Source organism: Biomphalaria glabrata, chromosome 5, assembly GCF_947242115.1.
Source record: "Biomphalaria glabrata chromosome 5, xgBioGlab47.1, whole genome shotgun sequence".
NCBI lineage: Eukaryota > Metazoa > Mollusca > Gastropoda > Planorbidae > Biomphalaria > Biomphalaria glabrata.
Window position 1 is genome coordinate 6,129,441 of NC_074715.1, and position 19,290 is coordinate 6,148,730.

Consider the following 19,290-nt stretch of genomic DNA (forward strand, 5'->3'; position numbering starts at 1 on the left):
TGCTCAACATCACTAGGCTTTGTAATGCGCTGGGCATGGCTGAATATTTCAATTCCTTCCACTATTTCCTTATCAGAACATTCCAGCAGGTCTCTAGAGCTGATTACAACTCTGCTGGTGTTCAGACTCTTACGAGGCATAACTTCCACATGCGAGTCTCCGGCATCGTAAAAGCCCATCTATAAAAAATAAATAATTGTAGTTCAAATATCAAATCTGCTATTGGCTGAAATTTATTAATGGAGCCCAGTTACTGCAAGAAAAACATAAATGTATGAAATGTTTTATTTTGGGTAGGATAAAACCTCAAATGACAGTAGTTTGCTTAATTTTTTAAAGTTTTAGGCTTGAATTCTCATAGATTTACTTTATTAATGTGTTAAAAAACTGGCAGAAAAAACAAATTTATAGGCTAAAATGGTTACTATAGTTTCGATTTTTTTTATTGGGGTGACCACAGAACCCCTTTTGGCTAAGCTCGTGGAATTAGCGATCTTTTTTTTTTTTTTCTTTGCATGAGTTTTAATATTAATTCTCTTTTTGCTACGCTCATGGACTATAGTGGCTGAAGCATTGGTTTTTTTTTATTAGAAGGGGGATTTTTACATCTAGACCTCCTTGGTTCTACGATTATTAAATTTGGTGACTAGTTATTTTTCAGTTTTTATTTTTTTTTAAAGAGGGGGGGATTAAAAAAACAAAACAAATTGGCTATATTTATGGGTTTTAGAAACTATAATTTTCCATTTTTTATTGGTGGGAGTTTAAACTCCCCCCCCCTCCCAACATTAGTGACTTAAGTATGCTTTAGTTGTTTTTTTTTTTTGAAGTGGTTGGTTTTAACTTCAACCTCTCCTCCTTGGCTAATAGAATTTGGTGATAATAGTTTTTTTATTGAAAAGGGGAGGGGGGGGGGTTAAAACTCAAAACCCTCTGGAGGGGGATTTTAAACTCAAAACTCCCATTGGCTATGCTCATGAAACTTTTGTCTGTAGTCTGCTTTAGTTTTCTTAACAGTTTTAAGCCTATGCTCATAGAATTGGATGACTGTTTGCTTTAATTTTTTTTAAAGTGAATTAAGGGCTTGAGAAAGAAAAAGTCTATACATTTTCTGAAAACCAGACAAATAGTAATGATAAAACCTTTGTAGTCAGGAATGTTTTTGTAAGTGTAGTAGGATTGGATTATTTTTTCAATAAGACAAATTAACACAAAAGTGAAGTAGTAATTTTAAAAAATAATACAAAATTTGCTGCATGATCAAAATAAATCTTGTTTTTTTCGGTCTTGCATTTATATTTATCACATCCGAAAACTTTTTGAACAGGGTACGGTTATAAGAAATATCATTCAATTGGCTCTGTTTTAATTGAATTGCCAGGACAAGTAATTGATTGTTTTGAAATTCCAAATTGAAACGAATCAATGAGATGTTTCTCAGAGAAAGCTGACTCAAGCGATGAATATGATTGATTGACACTGTCCAGTGAGGCTGAGGAATCTGTTTCCTCTGAGTGAGTTTCATAAGGAACATTATGTTGGTTTGCTGATGTAGCGATATATTTATCTTCATCACAAATATTAATGATTGAATGATTCAGTCCTTTAGTTTTAACACGACTTGGGAGTATCACTTTTTCAGTATCAATACCATCTGAAAAAGAAAATATACAAATGAATATATATTATATATATATTTATAAACAAACAGATTTTAGATTAACTGAGCAAATAATTGAACATTTTCATGTGTTTAATCAGCACCTTTTAATGCTGAAAGAATTTCTATCGAAAAAAGGGTTACCAACATTTGCTAATAGCATTTTTAGGTAAGTAGATATTGGATTTGCTTTTTTTTTTCCTGTGGTAATAATTTGTCAGTAATAATAATAATAATCTTTATTGTCCATATGGAAATTTGTCTTACAATTTGTGCATTACACCAAACAAAAACATTATAACTATAAGAAACCAAAGTGTACATTCACACCAGACTCACTCATAATTTAAATGTGACAAGGTTTATATCAGATTGTTCTTATTTAATGATTTGATTGCCAGGGGAACAAAAGAGTGTTTGTGTCTGTTTGTCTTTGCCATTGGTGTCTTGTATCTCTTTTGTGATGGTAAAATCACAAAATCCTGACACAAAGGGTGATTCTTTATTTCTAGGATCTTGTTAGCTTTTTTATAGATGTTTGTCTCAAACAACTGCCCAAATTGGGTTTGTTTTTTTGCCAATGATTTTACCAGCAGCATTTAGGATTCCATAAAGTTTATTTTTATTTTTAATGCTCAGATTGCCATACCAGGCAGTGATATTGAAACTTAAAATATTGCAGATGTGAGCGTGATAAAACATAGCCAAGGCCTTTTCACTAACATTAAATGAGGACAGTTTTCTTAGTAATCGTAGTCTTACAGAAAAAATATCATTTTCCTTCTTTTCCCTACGAAAATCGATTATCATTTCTTTGTGTTTTTTTACATTTAGTAATAAAAAATTATCTTTACAGTATTTTTCAATGTATTCTATTTCTCTGAAATACTCATTTTCGCCTGAGCTCTCTGAGAGCAGGGCAAGAAGAGCCACATTTTGTGAAGGAGCAAAAAGGACTATCGGATTGAAAATCATTGGTGTACAAAATGAACCACAATGGGGATGTCACAGCCACCTGGGGCGCCCCTGTGTCAACTATACGTTTATTTGATATAACATTGTTTACCCTAACCCTCTGCGATCTCTGGGTCAAAAATTCATTAGCCCATAGTATTATGTATGGACTAATCTTCAACGCTTTCATCTTTTCAATGAGTAAATGAAGTTGTATAGTGTTAAAAGCTGATGAGAAATCAATAAAGAACAATCTTACATAAGTGTTCGGTAAGTCCAGATGTTTGTAGACACAATTTAAAATATTTAGGATGGCATCGTCTACACCTTTACCCTTTTGGTAAGCAAATTGTAAAGGGTCTAACTTACAACAAAGATCATTCAGAAGAAACATTTTAACCAATTTTTCTAAACATTTAGACACAATGAGTGAAACAGGTCTATAGTCATTCATTTCCTTCGGTTTGGAAACCTTTGGCACATGTACAATTATAGATGACTTCCACACAGGTGGTAACTCATGGTTTAGTAATGAAGTAGAAAAAATATCTTGGAAAGGTTCAGCTAGTTGTTCAGCACATTCTTTTAAGATTCGCCCTTTTATTCCATCAGGCCCACCAGCTTTCATTGGGTTGACGTTTTTGAAAATGTTACAAACTTGCTCTTTAGTAATTGCTAATTCTAAACAGTTGTTAACATTGACATCCTCAAGGGCTTTGAGTCTGAGATAATTAAAATCTTTCGTGTCGAAGCGACAACAGAAATCATTTAACTCGTTGGCTAATGTTTTTTCGTCTCTTGTAGCAAGATTATTTTTAATTTTGACTTGTGCTCCTGCCATTTTGTTCATGATGCCCCACGCCCGTCTCATGTCACTTGTCTTAATAGAGTCTTCCAGCTTGGTGCGGTAGTTTCTCCTCCCTTCCTCAAGAACGACGGTGAGATTTCGTTGAGCTCTTTTCCTTGTCTGTCCATTGCCACTCATATGTGCTCTTTTCTTTTTTATTATTTCCCGTTTTATTTTTGCAGTGACCCATGGTTTATTGTTGGGGTATATCTTGATGTTCTTAGTACTGATACACATGTTTTCACAGAATTTGATGTAATTTGTCACTGCGTCGATCCATTCTTTAAACAAATTCCAGTCAGTGCAGTCTAGACATCCCTGTAGTTTGAGAATATTGTCTTGAGTCCATTCTTGTACATTTTTTTAAATGATCTAATTCTAAAATCATCTAAAGTAGTAAAAACATCAGAAGAAAAGGGATCAAAAGCAAATTATGTTGTATTTGAATTTTTTTGGGGGGGTTTGAGTTTTGGCACATCGGCACAATTAAGGCCATGTCGTGCCCATAATCCTTTAAGGATCACTCTCCCTTTAAATAACAAGGGCTAAATTCTATACAGTTAAATAATTAAAAACAAGGTCTATTCACAGTTAAAATAGTAAAGGTAGTAAAAATTTAATAATTTGGTAAAAATCTTATGTAAATATTATATGTTCACAATTCATAAATCAGATCTTGTTAGACAATCCCACCTCCCAGACAAAGCCCAGTACCTTCCAAGGGTCGACATTATCGAATAGTGTTTTTAAGTTGTGTGCTATAAAAAAATTTAAGCCTGACATTCCTGATATCTGGGGCAATCAATGAGGATATGTTCCACGGTGAGGCGAGAGTCAGTACTCACAAAGTGGGGGCTTCTCTTTCTTCAGCACAAAAAAGTGCATGATGTAGGTGTGGCCAATCCGAAAGTCTGGACATGGTCGTGCTACCACGCCAAGTCAGACCCTTAAATGTGGGCCGCCACCTGACATCCGCCAAAATCTGCCTGAATTTACTGTGAGTCTTAGCCTCCCATCAGTTCTGCCACTCTCGATAGGTGGCAGAGGCAATACTTTGTCTCAGGTCCGAGCAGGGAATTAAGGTTCCTGACAGCGCTTGATTTAGGGCTCTCTTTGCTTCTCTGTCTGCTGCTTCATTTCCCTCAATGCCCACGTGGGAGGGGACCCAGATGAAGGTGACATCCCTACGGTTGGCTGTTATTTGGTCCAACAGCTTCAGGCTCTTATGTACCAATGAGATGTCAGTCTTCATCCGCCCCAAAGCTTGCCATGCAGATTTGGAGTCGGAGCAGATTATAAATTTCCTCCTTTCTGATGCTTTGACGGCCATAAGTGCAAGCGATATTGTATGTAATTCGGCCATAAAGATGGAGCAGTCTACGGGAGATTGTTTTGTGATTTTTATTTGATTTTGATTTTAGGCACATCGGCACAATTTAGGCCATGTCGTGCCTGCAGTCCCTTAAGGACTACTCTCTCTCTCTCTCTCTACATAACAAGGGTTAAATTCTATACAGTTAAATCATTTAAATCAAGGTCTATTCACAGTTAAAATTGTAAAGGTAGTAAAAATTTAATAATTTGGTAAAAATCTAATGTAAATAGTACATATTCACAAATTCATAAATCAGATCTTAGTAGACAACCCCACTTCCCGGATAAAGCCCAGTACCTTCCCAGGGTCGACATTGTCGAATAGTGTTTTTAAGTTAGTGGCTCTAAAATATTTTTCCCTGACATCCTTGTATCTGGGGTAGTCAATGAGGATATGGCGAGGCGAGAGTCACAATACTCACAAAGTGGGGGCTCCTCTTTCTTCAGCACAAAAGAGTGCGTGATGTAGGTGTGGCCAATCCTAAGTCTGGACATGGTTGTGCTACCACGCCTTAGATGTGGGCCGCCACCCAACATCCGCCACAATCTGCCTGAGTTTATTGTGAGTCTCAGCCTCCCATCGGTCCTGCCACTCTCGATAGGTGGCAGAGGCAATACTTTGTCTCAGGTCCAAGCAAGGAATTAGGGTTCCTGACACCACTTGATTTAGGGCTCTCTTTGCTTCTCTGTAAGTGCGAGCGATAGTGCATACAGTTCGGCCGTAAAGATGGAGCCGCCATCGAGGAGTCGACGGGAGATTGTTTTGTTCCGAAAGGAGCGGCACACGCGACCTTTCCATCCATTTTGGATCCGTCTGTGTAGATGGTGCCACAATCTCCGTAGCTCTCTTGCATTTCCCTAAAGTGGACTTGTAGTATGCTTGGGTCTGTATTTTCTTTTTTGAAATTAAGGAGGGATAAATTTAATTTGGGTTTATTCATTAGCCAAGGAGGATTCTGTGGGGTTTCTATTTTAGAAATTTGGTCAATGGGTGGGGTTAAATTTTGGATGGATTCTCTCATTGGAAGTCCTAACAACTGTGTGACGTTGGGCCTTCGAATTTATAGTTCAACATTTGTAGGATTGAATATGGAGTCGAAAGCAGGGTTCGTGGGGTTGGATTTTAGCTTGACTATGTACTGCATTGCAAGCTTTTTCATTTTTATGTCCATGGGGAGTTCTCCAGCCTCTACAAGGAGACTTGGAATTGGTGATGTACGAAACGCGCCGAGTCAGAGGCGCAGGGTAGCATTTTGTATTGGTTCCAGTATTTTTAGATAAGACTTCCTTGCCGATATAGAAGCAGAAAGGTATCTCTGTCAGCTCCCCAGTCCGTATGGCTGAGTACTCTAAGTATGTTTAATGAACTTTTTCCTAAGTTCCTTAATGTGGGGGTGAAAATTAAATTTGGAATCTAGGGTGAGGCCTAAAAATTTTGTAGTTTTTATAACAGGGATCTTTTTTTGTGTATGAATAATTCAGGATCTGGGTGGGGGTCCCCTTAAATTACAAAAATGCATGCTAACTGTTTTGGAGTCCGAAAATTTAAAACCATTATCATTTGCCCAATTTTGAATTTTGTTTAAACTTAGCTGTAATTTTTTTTCTAAGGTGTTCATGTTTTTCTCATAAGTGTCAGAAGAGGAGTTGCCCACTCAAACCTGAAATTTCCGATCTTTGAGGAATTCCCTCACAAAGCAGGGAAGGTGTCCCTTAAGCCCCATAAGCTCCAGGTCACGTAGAATGCCATGTTTCCAGGTTGTGTCATAGGCCTTTTCTATATCGAATCCAATCCCTCCCCATGTGTAAAATGGCTGCCTTCAGTACAGAATGACAGAAGGCGACGCTTGATGAGTCCAAGGTGCAAGGAGATACAACCACGACGTCATTGCAACAAGATGAAGATCGACTGGAGGAGAAGAAAGCGTCGTTGGCTGTGATCGAGGATGGCGATACGACCACGATGTCAGTGCAACCAGCAGGGTTAGTAGCACTTTTCCATGAAAAATTTTTAGGAGATTTTAGGAGGTTTTTTAAGGATGAAATGTATGATATGTGTGTGTGTTTCCCGTCCGTTTGTGTGATACACAGTAAAACATAAACAAAACTAAGCATTTATCAAATTAATTATTGTTATTTGATTTTAAAAATAATAAATTTCTTGCCAATATGCCACAGAAACAATGTTATCAGCTGTGGCATGTCCACAGAAAATGTAATGAAAGTTATCTTTTAATCAAGTAACAACTTGACTGTCATCCCAAAACATCAAACAACCATTTTTTTTCAAAGATTTATTTAAGAACATTACAAATGGTTGCTATTCCATTTTTTTAAAATAAGAAACATTCTTAGAGATGCTATCATAATGTGTATTCTCTGTGATGGAAATGTACATTATTAGTTCCTATGTGTATCTTATAGATACTAGAGTCATGGTGTGCATTTGAGGTAATGTTTTATTCTTCTATTAGTTAACTTAAATCCTTCTCATAAACAGAGCCAGTAATATATAGGGCAATATAGGCCTATTTGAATGTTCAGTAGACATTTGCTTACTAAAAAATGGCTTTTGGATTGGGGGGGGGGGAGAGGGAGGGGAAGGGAAATTCGACCTATTCGCGTTTTTTTTTTCCTAGCAGAATCTTTTTCAACCGTATAGTTTCCCTGGCTTTTACGAGTGAAATAATTTTTACGGACTTTTCACTGCTGTATACGAAATATTTTCGTTAAATCTACAGTAGATCTAGACTCTTGATCTAAGTCATTAAAATGCGCGGACTTTTCACGGCTGTGAGAGAATTATCTTCACTGAATTTACAGTAGATCCAGACTCTAGATCTAAGTCACTAAAATTCGCGGACTTTTCAGGGCTGTGAGAGAAATATCTTCACTCTATATATTCTAGTGATTTAGCGTAAATCTAGAGTCTAAATCAAAGTCACGAAAATTGGCGGACTTTTCTCCGCTGTGTGAATATTATCTTCACTAAATTTACAGAAGATCTAGACTCTAAAGCTAATTCGCTAAAATTCGCGGACTTTAACTCTTAAGTCACTAAAATTTGCGGACTTTTCGCGGCTGTGTGAGAATTATCTTTACTAGATATACCGTAGATCTAGAGTCTAGATCTAAGTCACTAAAATTTGCGGACTTTTCGCGGCTGTGTGAGAATTATCTTCACTAGATATACCGTAGATCTAGAGTCTAGATCTAAGTCACTAAAATTTGCGGACTTTTCGCGGCTGTGTGAGAATTATCTTCACTAGATATACCGTAGATCTAGAGTCTAGATCTAAGTCACTATAATCTAAAATTCGCGGACTTTTCGCGGCTGTGTGCAAATTATCTTCACTGGATATACCGTAGTTCTAGAGTCTAGATCTAAGTCACTAAAATTTGCGGACTTTTCACGTCTGTGTGCAAATTATCTTCACTGGATATACCGTAGATCTAGAGTCTAGATCTAAGTCACTAAATTTGCGGGCTTTTCAGTCATTATCTTCACTAGACTCTGAGTGATTTAGCGTAAATCTAGAATCTAGCGTATTTCTTAGAGTAATCTAGACATTAGATGTATCGAGATCATTAAATTGACAAAAATTTACTGAGTTTTCAGGTTACGTGCGAATTATCTTCACTAGATCTAACTCTAAATCTAGATACTATTACTAGATACTAGCTAAATCTAGAAGATTAACCGACTTTCCACGCGAAGTCACTCATACACTTACAACAAGAACATTTTAGGTGAGGGAGGGCCCGGAGGGGTGTAGCCTGCAAATTAGGCTGGTAATTGCTCTAATTATAGACAATAGTCACTACAGACTAGATTTAGCGCGTCTTTAGTGGTAACAATAAATGGAAACAAACATTTCTACGCTGACTTCAAAAAAAAACTGCCAGGTGAAATGCTTGTTTGAGCCAAGGCCATCTTCAATCACGAGGTCGCGCTTCACAAGTGGGTGAAAGGCGGTGTAGACGGGTCACTGGTCAGCTCTTTAACACAGCCAGCCCGTAACGTCATGCGATCAGAATGCCTAGTTACGCTTTTTTTTTTTTTTTTCCCCGCATTTTTAGTAAGAAATAAGCAAAATTATATTTTAAAAAAATATTGGGTAAAAAATTTAGGAGCGTGGACAAAATTTTAGGAGACTTTTGGCAATTTTTAGGAGAATTTTAGGATTTTAGGAGACTTTTCATTTTTTAGGAGATTTTAGGAGTTTTTAGGAGCGCTACGAACCCTGAACCAGGTGAAGGTCAACTGGCAGAGAAGACGAAAGCGACAGTTGCTGAATTCAACATGGGTGACTTCGTCTAGCTCAAGAGGCAAGCCCACTGTCACCCCCACCGATCGACCTCCACTGCAGTGATGAAACTACACATCCCATGAGATTGATGCTGTCCGGGACGGACAGATCTAAGGAGGGGACAGTGTTGTAAACCTGGTGGTGACACAGATGGGGGTAGTGCTGTGTTGTTTTAGCCTACCCAAATCACCACTGTCCAGCGCAGGACAAGCGGTCAACCGAGACCAGTGACAGTACACGCCAGTTCGGCAAGGACCAGTGTCGTAAATATTACGCATGCAAGTCACGGCAAAAGTGATCAACTGGAGTGGTCAAGAAGGTTTGAGGCCAGTAGAGACACTATATAAGAGCGAGTAAGTCAGAATCACTTCTCTTCATGTTACCTCGCTGTGACAAGTACGAGGCGAGAACCAGCACGGTGTGTGAAGTCAGGCGGAGCAAGACTATGTATTTGTAAAGACAGTGTTAATGTTGTTGTCAGTTGCGATGTATTTGAAATTGAACTGACTGATACTTTGGAGCCCTGAGTTGTGAGGTTCTTTAAGTTCGTTGTGTCGTGTGGTGCAGTTTGAAGAGAGCCTGGATAGTGGGAGAGTCGTAACAATATATTTTATTCTATGGGGCTAATACTGATAGTTTATGATACCGTTATACAATCAGTCCAAACAGTATATGAGAGAGATATATTGTAAGAAATATATTGTAAATATATTGTTACAAATCTCACTATCCAGGCTCTCTGCAAACTGCACCACACGATACCACCAACTGAAAGAACTTGACAACTCAGGGCTCCAAATAACGTAATAGTTTAATGTCAATAAATAACAGCGAAAACTGTACAATTGGCAGCATGTAACACAAGACTGTACAAATATCTCTTCGTTAATAGCCGTACCGCCGTATCAACTCTTGCAATGGTCTCTCCGTCTCATCTCGGACTTGTACTGAGCCATTGTAACAAACCGTAGATCTGGAAGTTGTGACTGACTCGTCTCTGATACCTTCGCTCTTTATATAGGCCTTCTAGAATCGGGCAGAACGTCGCTCGACCATTCTGGGTGGTCAGATGACTACATCCCTGGTGACGCTCCTGAGCTCTGTTTCCGACACCGATCCTTCCTGAACTGTCATGTTGATACTCGTCTCGGCTGACCGTCGTAACTCATCACGGTTGACCGCTCGTCTAGCGTTGGCCTGGGGCGATTTTCAGCGGCTGACTACACACACACCACCAGGTTTATAACAATATTTAAAACTATACTTATTTCTAACCAAAAACAAATGTCAGTCTTACCTTTTTTAGCTAATCTTTTGATTTCTTTTCTTCTGTTGCTAAACCAATTGGAAACATTGATATGGGTCATAAATTCTTTTTCACCCAGTTCTCGATTAACTGAAAACAAGGAAGTAACAGTTTTTTTACTATTCCTTAATGGATCTAATAGAATACAAAGCTTATCATAAAAGTCACAACAAATGGAATTATTTTTCAGAAAATAAAACTAAATGTTTGAAGTGACACACATTCACAATATATGAGATATATGAAAAACTTCAATGGTTGAAAGAGATTTTTTTTAATGAATGGAGTTCATAATGCTTCATAAGACACACCTTGATAACTGGACTGGCTTCAAACAACACAAGATTATGATTACCTTATCTTTACAAAACACTTTTGAAGAGGTCAGGTAATTAGAGTATGCCATTAACCATGCCATGGCTTATAACATATGCACTGAAACTCCTCGGGGAGATAGTGCTAATGGAGAAAGGCTTTCTCCAGCGCCAAAATTGAATGTATTCAAAGAACACAAGCTGAGTGCGGAGACTGGTAAAAGATGCTTCTTTTGCGGAAATAACCCAGCCTGTGATGCTACATGCAACTTGTTTGAGAAGAGAGGTCATTTCCAGAAATTCTGTAGATCAACAAAAGATAAACCCAAATCTATTTGAGCTGTAAAAGGACCTAATTTTAAATACCTCAGTTGTATAATTCTTATAATACTTGACCTAGATAGGGGAAATAACCCTTGAGGGATTATGGGCACGACAACTATTAATGTACTCATCAATGGAGTACTATTGACGGCTCTTGTAGGTATGGGGAGCAGTGAAAGCTATATATCTTCTTCAATTGCTGAATGGAAATTAGAATCATCCAGAAACTGAATCTACATAACCTCTACACATCTTTATTGCACTACTCATGGGCATATTTTCACTAAGATAAAGTATAAAGATGAACAATAAGAAAGTGTGAATCTCTCACTACTAGATGTACTACTGCCTGATCCTAGGGATAGATTTCATCAGCCAGCATGAAAAACTGATGATCCCATTTGAGGAAAAAGGAGCACTCTCCAGGTCTGCACGCTGGAAGCAGCATGAGTGAAAGCCCAACGCATCTTCGCGAATCCTGCTACTGATTGTTACTCGATTGCCACTAAATCTAGAAAAATCTCCAAATTTATTAAAATGATTTCTATCGGTCAAAATTATTGAGCATTCCACGTCCCCATAGTGAGTCCAAATAATTGTGACATTGAATGAAAGACACAAAAGGAAAATGGTTATCGACTATAGTCAAACCATCAATCGATTCACTTACCTCAATGCATGTCCTGTGTCAAAAGTTGATGAATAGGTTCTGGAAATATCTAAATACTCAATGTACAGACGTTCGACCTTAAACCTTACCAGGGCAAGATGAAGAACTGGAACTTAGGAGCTTCCAATTTATCGACTGGGAAAACAAAACGCAGAAGCGGACACTTTTTTAAGAAACCACTTTGCGTTCACAATGACTGGTGAAGACCAAAAATTACTACATAATAATCTCTGTCACACAGGGATTACTAGACGTCTCCTTTATATTGAAGAAGGTACAAGTTTTCTGCATGAGAAGGGAGTAGCTACAAGTAGAACCACCCCCTATGACCCCCCAAGGCAAAGGACAAGGCTAAAATCTATGAAACGCTGTTACTTAAGCACTGAGAGACATTTAACATTTTGGGGTTTTTGGCACATTCGAACAATTTAGGCCGTGTTGTGCCTATAATCCCTCAAGGGCTATTAAGAGTATACAACTGAGGTATTTAAAATTACAACTCAAATAGTAAAAATTTTAGTAATCTAATACAAATTAGAGAGAACCACTGCCAGGTAGACATTGATATTTGTAGGCAGGCAGAGCGATTTATTCCGCCAAACTCTCGCCTGGATGCGTCCAAAAGCACTACTGGCCACGGCCAGATGGTTATCAACTTCCCTTGAAAGCAATGCATCATTTGATACTATTTTTCCTAGATATGTGAAGTGGTCTACAACGTTAAGGGGCTGTCCATTTACGATAGGTTTTATTTGGGTGACTTCTGGAACACGACTTCTGTTTTCCTGAGGCAGCGACGTATGCAAATTTGTTGGAGATCATGTTTGTTGTGAGCTAGCAGGGCGCAATCATCGGCATAGAGAAGCTCTGTTATGACCATTTCTTTTTTTCTTTTTTAAAGTGACAGTAGATGTCGAAGATTGAACACAATGCCGTCTTAGTGAAATCTGATGTAGATGCCTTTGTGTAATAGCTGCCTCATTTGACCTAGCATTACTCCAAAGAAGCTAGTGAATAGAGTAGGAGCAAGTACATAGCCCTTGCTTTACACCATTTTTTATTGGGATGAGATCAGAAAGGTCTCCATTTTGTCTAATCTGGCCTTTTTGTCCCACAAGAAACTATTTGAGAATGGATAGGGATGTATGTGGGTCTAACTGCTCCAACGATCAAGGCATTACACTTTGGCATGAGTCTTGACTGACTAACCCACTCTATAGTGGACGAGGTGCTATCTGAGAGCCAATTTGGCTTTATAGTGGTAGAGGTACATCTGACATGATATTTGTTCTGCAACAATTACAAGAAAAATGCAAAGAGCAGAACCTAGGCTTTTAACACAGTTGTGATGGCTTATTGTATCTACACTAATATGATCAGAATTAGCACTTTTAATAGTTTAGATTATGCTGATCGCGTCCAATCCCCTTCCAAAGTGATACTACCATATACTTAATAAATAAATCTGCTCCCCTAAGCTGTCAGAAGCTAAGCTATTGCCTTAATGATTTATGGATGTAAATTTTGTTCAAATTATTAATACATTTATATCTAAATCTATATCTGGGCTCTATTTAGTCTAATTTAGATTGTTGTCAAATGTGTAATGAGGAAATGTAAAGAATGCACGTTAATAAAATTAATTGTTTAACTAAAGTGAAGTTCATATAAAAAATCTTTTTATAAAAACATTTGAAAAATCATTTTATTAAATGAGTTAATAATTAAATGAAAAAGATATTTAATAATGAGTCATTGATACTTTTTCCATTGTGACCTTAGAAGCAATTTTTTTCTACCAATGTGCGAATCTATGAATGAAGCTATTAGTTATTAATGAAGTCTGTGACAAGCATTTGAAATAGCAGCTACCACACTAGTAAACTACCCAAGTACACTAAACAGCTAAATTGTCTTACTGAACCATGACGAAACTGTTCTTCAAAGCCTGAAAAACTCTTTTTCTTATATATAATGCAAATCAGTACAGCTCTTGTAAACTACAAAAAAAAAAAAAAGCAAGGAAACTGTTCTTCAATGGATTCCAGCACACATTGAAATAGAAGGCAATGAAAATGCATACACACAGGGAATGAGAAAACAAATGAAAATTCCTCTCTACCCAGAAGAAATGAATAAACGAAAAATGGACAAGCTCTCATCCCAATTACTGAAAAAATGATTATTATAATTATCCCGACATGACCAATTCTTAATTTTTCGCCTCAGAACTGGACACAACAGAATAAGACAACATATGTTCCAAAAGCTAAAAGTGGGGACTAACAAAACTTGCCCTTGTGGAGCATCACAAGAGGATGCTGATCATGTCCCCCAATGCTGCATACTCTATGCCCCTTCAAGGAATATTGCTGAATGTAAGAATGACTTTTGAACAATTAACCCATCACAAATGTACAAGCAGTACATGTACTTCGAATGTCATTACCAGTGTCACCCTGTGACATCCATTCTTAATTTAACTTTATTACACTTGTGCTTTTTACAAAGCTTACATCAACTCACTCTATCTGTGTGGTAAAAAGTTATTTCTACCACATTCAATCTCGGATCAAGCTGAAATTTTGCACTATTATTTCTTTAACCAGACAACACAAGAATCAATAAAAAAAAACAATTAGTTAATTAACTATTGGTGATTAATTATTTTATTTGGTATCTTGAACAAGGGAAATAAATTTTACTTGACTGAAGTGGTGGTATAAGCCGAATTAGTCCCCTTAATAGATTGCCGCTTTAATTACATTTTAGACCCTAAAACTGAATTTCTAAAAATTATAATGCAGGAAAACACTTAAACACTCAGCGTAGAGCTCAGCCCTGGACCTCCATCCCAATGGGATAAGGGAAAGAAGATGCAAAAGTTGTTCTTTTTGGTTGAGTACAAAATGACCAACATGCTTATAATTGTACTAATCACCATAAAAAAAAAATGTTTAAGTTGCTGCATATTTTTATTTTTACATCAATCATTAAATGTTAAAAATTATCTATTTGTTACAAAATTTTATATCAACTCACTCTGTCTGTCTGGGAAAAAGTTTGAACACATTATTTCTCCTGCACCCATTCTCAGATCAATTGAAACTTGAAAAAAATATTAATTGTACCTAACGAAGCATGAATCAATTAAAAAATTAACCAATTAGTCAATTAATCATTGGTAATTAATATTTTGTTTGATATAAAAAGGGGAAAAACTGCTATATTGTTGACAGATATAGTAGTAAGTGTGGAGGCTTTCCCATAGATAAATTGTTTTTTTACACCATGAGCTTACCCCATCAACCCTGGTGATGCTGGAGACATTGATTAATAATTAGATAAACAAATTAAGCATATTATAAATTAAAATTTTAATAATTAAACAGAACACGTCTAAGTTAATGTAACATTTGTTTTACGTTTTAGGTGCTCCTTCAGATTCTGAAGATTTTACATCCTAGCCCAAACCTCCCACAGGATGATAGTGGAAATTGGAATCCTGGACCTTCAAGACAACCAAATGACAGTCCAGAGCACATACCCAATAACCAGGCAACACAATGCATTAATTGTGCAATAAACTGTTGTTATAGCAATGCTCTAGCATTACACTTACATTGTGCCTAAAAAAATAAATCCCAACTACTGACTTTTAAAAAAGCAAATTGGTGGTTTGAAATGTATTTAAAGATGTTTAACATGTTTATATACTCAAGAAGTTATTCAATTAATACAGAGTAAATTTAACTTCTATAGATGCCAAAAATAAATTAAAGGTTCAAGCATAATGACTTAACATGCCGTGTGCACCGAAGTTAAAAAATAAAATTGGGTTCAATCTAAATGTAATTATTGTAAATAGATATACAGTAATGAAAAATTGGATTTAGAAATCTTGACGACATCTAGATCTATAAATTCAAGCCTTTTAAAATTTTTATTGAAACAAAATAGGACTGGGTAATAACAAAGTTAATTTAAAAAATGGAAATAAGCATTGAAAATAGTTAAAAATGTACTATTAACAAGAATACAAGTCATCATAACAATGTGTGACAGAGGTAGGTAGCCTTAGCACTATGTGGGGCCTGGGTGAGTGACACTTGCAGAGTCAACAGGATTTGTTCTTATAAATTCTCTTTTACAGACTTCATTAAAAAAAGAAGATATTTATGTCCTATGCATAATCCTTGTGTTACTCAAGTCATTGATTTTCCTGGCTGATTTCAGAAAAACCAGTTCTATATTTTAATGACACTAGGAAAAAACACTTGAATGAATTCAATGTCTGTGGTTAGCGTGTCTCGATAGAAGACATCTTCAAAGGTTAGTCTTGGCGGCCCCTAGGTCAGACTCGCTCCAGAAGCTCAACATATAGCATGTCTTTAGGGATTCTTTCATCTGGCGACATCTCCGAGCCAGTGTAGTCTTCTCTGTGTCAAAAGAGCATAGAAGTTGTGCATATTGGCCAATTTCAATATGTCCTGATTAGAGACATGATCCTTCCTGGAGATGCACATTATATCTCACAAGCAGCGTAAGTGAAAGTTATTTAATCTGTGCTTTTGATACATGTATGTTGACCAGCTTTCACTACCATAAAGAAGAGTGCTCACAACACAGACATTGTAGACTAGGATTTTGGTTGCCATGGTCCAATTGGCATTTTCCCAGATATGTTTAGTTTTGCCAATGCTGCAGAAGCCTTTCCTATTCTTTTTGTCAGTGTCTAAATCTAGGTTGCTGGCAATTGCTGATCCCAAGTAGGTAAATTTCTGCACCACTGTAAGGTAGCACAGGTATTTCTGCGAAGTCTTGTGCCAGAATTCCAGTCTTGGAGAGGCTTATTGTAAGGCTAAACTCTTGACATGCAGCTGCCAAAGCATTCACAGGCCTTTGTAATCCTTCTTGTGAATGAGATATGAGTGTGGTGAATCGGCGGTGAACATCAGTTCCCTAATCTTTTCATTTTGGTTTCAAGAAATGCCAGGTTACAAAGTGTGGATATATACTCCATTTTCCAGGGATTTAAAAGCACTGATGAGTAAAAATGAAAAGAAGATGTCGAATAGTGTTGGAGCCAAAATACATTCTTGTTTTACTCCACTCTTGATGGAGAATGGCTTAGAAGTGGAACTGTCAAACTGTAAAGTGACGTGCATATTTTCATGAGAAGCTAACACTAGTTTCAGTAGCTTGTTTAGCCAATTTTCTCTAATACAGCAAACAGACCTCTTCTGCTGACAAGGTCCAAAGCCTTGGTCAAATCAATAAATGCTATAAAGAGAGGCTGCTTTTATTCTCTGTTCTTTCTTGTAGCTGCTGCAAGGAGAAAATCATATCTGTTGTAATTCTAAAACAACACTGCAGCTCTGGATAAACTCATTCCACCAAGATCTGCAGCGGCTTTAGTATTACTCTAGCATAAAGCTTTCCAACTATGCTAAGCAGTGAAATGCCTCAATAACTGTTGCAATCAGAGCGGTCATCTTTATTTTTATAAATTGTAACTATGTTTGAATCCTTTAATTCCTGGAGGACAATTCCTTGCTCCCAGCACAAGCTTAGCAGTTTATATACATTAGTGTTTCATGTATTATTGCTTTTTGCATTTGAAACAGTTAAAAAAAGGGCTTGATGAATGCCCAAGTCTTGTTGAGGTCAATACTGCAATAGGGAAGCTCAAAAGTCATCAAGCGCCTGGTTCTGATGGTCTTACAACAAATGGGTGGTGCTGCTCTCACCGAAAGGTTAACAGACCTACTAACTCTGTGCTGGGACAAATGTACAATCCCAACTGACCTGCGCAATGCCATCTTGATAGCGCTGTACAAAAAAAGCAACAAGTCCAACTGCTAAAATTATTATTATTATAGCTTTTATATAGTGCTACTTTCATGCTTATAGCATGCTCAGAGCGCTTTTGGTCCAATCTCTTTTGTGGACCAATGGGGAGGGGGGGGGGGAGGGGTATCTAGGAGTTGGTTTTCCGTGCTGCTTTAGGCCAGTGTATCTCAAACTTTTTTTTCTGCCGGCACAGTAAAAAAACTACTAAAATTTCGTGGCACACTAGGATGAACAAGAGGTGTTTTATAACAAAATGAAAAATTATTTTACCTTTTTTAAGTATTACATTCAATGTGAAAGGTGTGCCTGTTTTTGAGAAGAAATGTGATCTAATCGAGACTCCAAAGTCGATAGACAAACTCACATTTCATCGTCTATTGTAGAAGTCTCTCTCTTTTCTTAGACTTGATTTCAGTCAGTACTGAAAATCCAAATTCACAAAACCATGACGATATAAATTGATTGCATGATATAACTTGTTGATTGAAATCCCAAACATAGATTACCAATCTCAGCAAAATGTGACTTCAGAACTGCATCATTTTTTTTAAATCAATGAAATGCTCTTCTTCTTCATTTTGTAATATTTGTAGCTTCATTGTTTCCAAATGGATAGCTGACCCATCCATATTCAAGACTGTTAACTGTTGAGAAGTAATGCTTAAATGCTGACTGCAGGTATGTCAAAGTGTTCAGAATTTCGGGGGTGATTTCTTTAGTTGAAGCACATTCATTGTAAATAGGAAAGCAGTCAAAGATTCCTTTCGAGATCTTTCTTTGCCACAAAGACAATTATTCACCAAGTGACTTTTGAGGATGCAGTGATGGTCCTTGAAGAATTAAATTCAATGAATTTAATTTGTCAAATAAATCAGAGACCTTAACCCACCAGATCTTGTCATGAATAGAAAATCCAAAGTATTTTTTTTTCAGCCTCCAAGAATGAAATTAGCTCAGCCTTGAGTTGGACGACACGCTTTAACATTTTTCCCCCTGGAGAGCCAACGAACGTTGGTGTGACACAGGAGGCATTTGTAGTCTGAATCCATTGCTTCACAGGGCTGAGAGAAACGTCAGGATGCAAGCAGTCGAGATATGATGAAGTTTACAACTTCAATCACTTGATCCAGAACAGACATCAAATCTTTTGGCAAAGACTTGAAGGCAAGAGCTTCTCTGAAGATCATGCAGCAAACAACTAATACATTTGGATTTTCAAAAAAAAAAACTTGCTTTTTCTGCAGCATTGGGTCCTAGAATAGTTTCAACAACAATTGCTAAAGCTGGTGCAATGACAGATGCAGCCTCTGTGTGTGTGTTCTTGCACTTTGCTAATAACTGAGCAACCTTATAACTTGCAATCAATCCCTTTTCTGGCAGCTTTAGGTAGTTCGTAAGTTTGTTAGCTTGTTTATTTTGTTGAGCCCTGATGTTTTCAAAGTATTCCTTAGGTTGCGTTTTTACAGCTGGATGTTTTGTTTCCAAGTTGCTCTTCAATTTGCTTGGAACAAGTGCCTCATTCGACAGAGTTGCACTGCAGATCATACAGAAAAGCAATGGAGCATCTTCAGGTCAAGAAGATATGAAAAAATATCCATTGTAATCTTCTTTGTACTTTGTTTGGTTCCTTGCTTTTCATTTAACGCTTTTGCAGTTTCATTCTTGCTAACGTATTTCT

At 37.1% G+C, this 19,290-nt stretch overlaps 1 protein-coding gene across 3 annotated transcripts in view; it reads right to left on the minus strand.

Annotated features, from left to right (window-relative positions):
* Positions 1-1,248: 1,248 nt before the first annotated feature.
* Positions 1,249-19,290, minus strand: part of LOC106052847 (homeobox-containing protein 1-like) — a 44,987-nt gene continuing 26,945 nt past the window's right edge. For 2 of the 3 annotated variants that reach the window (XM_056031336.1, XM_056031335.1), the window contains exons 8-9: positions 10,443-10,541; positions 1,249-1,654 (exon numbers count right to left, since the gene is read on the minus strand). In XM_056031336.1, the coding sequence (XP_055887311.1) occupies positions 1,347-1,654; positions 10,443-10,541 (407 nt within the window). In that variant the 3' untranslated portion in view covers positions 1,249-1,346. Of the gene's footprint in view, positions 1,655-10,442; positions 10,542-10,806; positions 11,068-19,290 lie in introns of those variants that run through there. The other variant, XM_056031337.1, reaches the window with a different exon arrangement.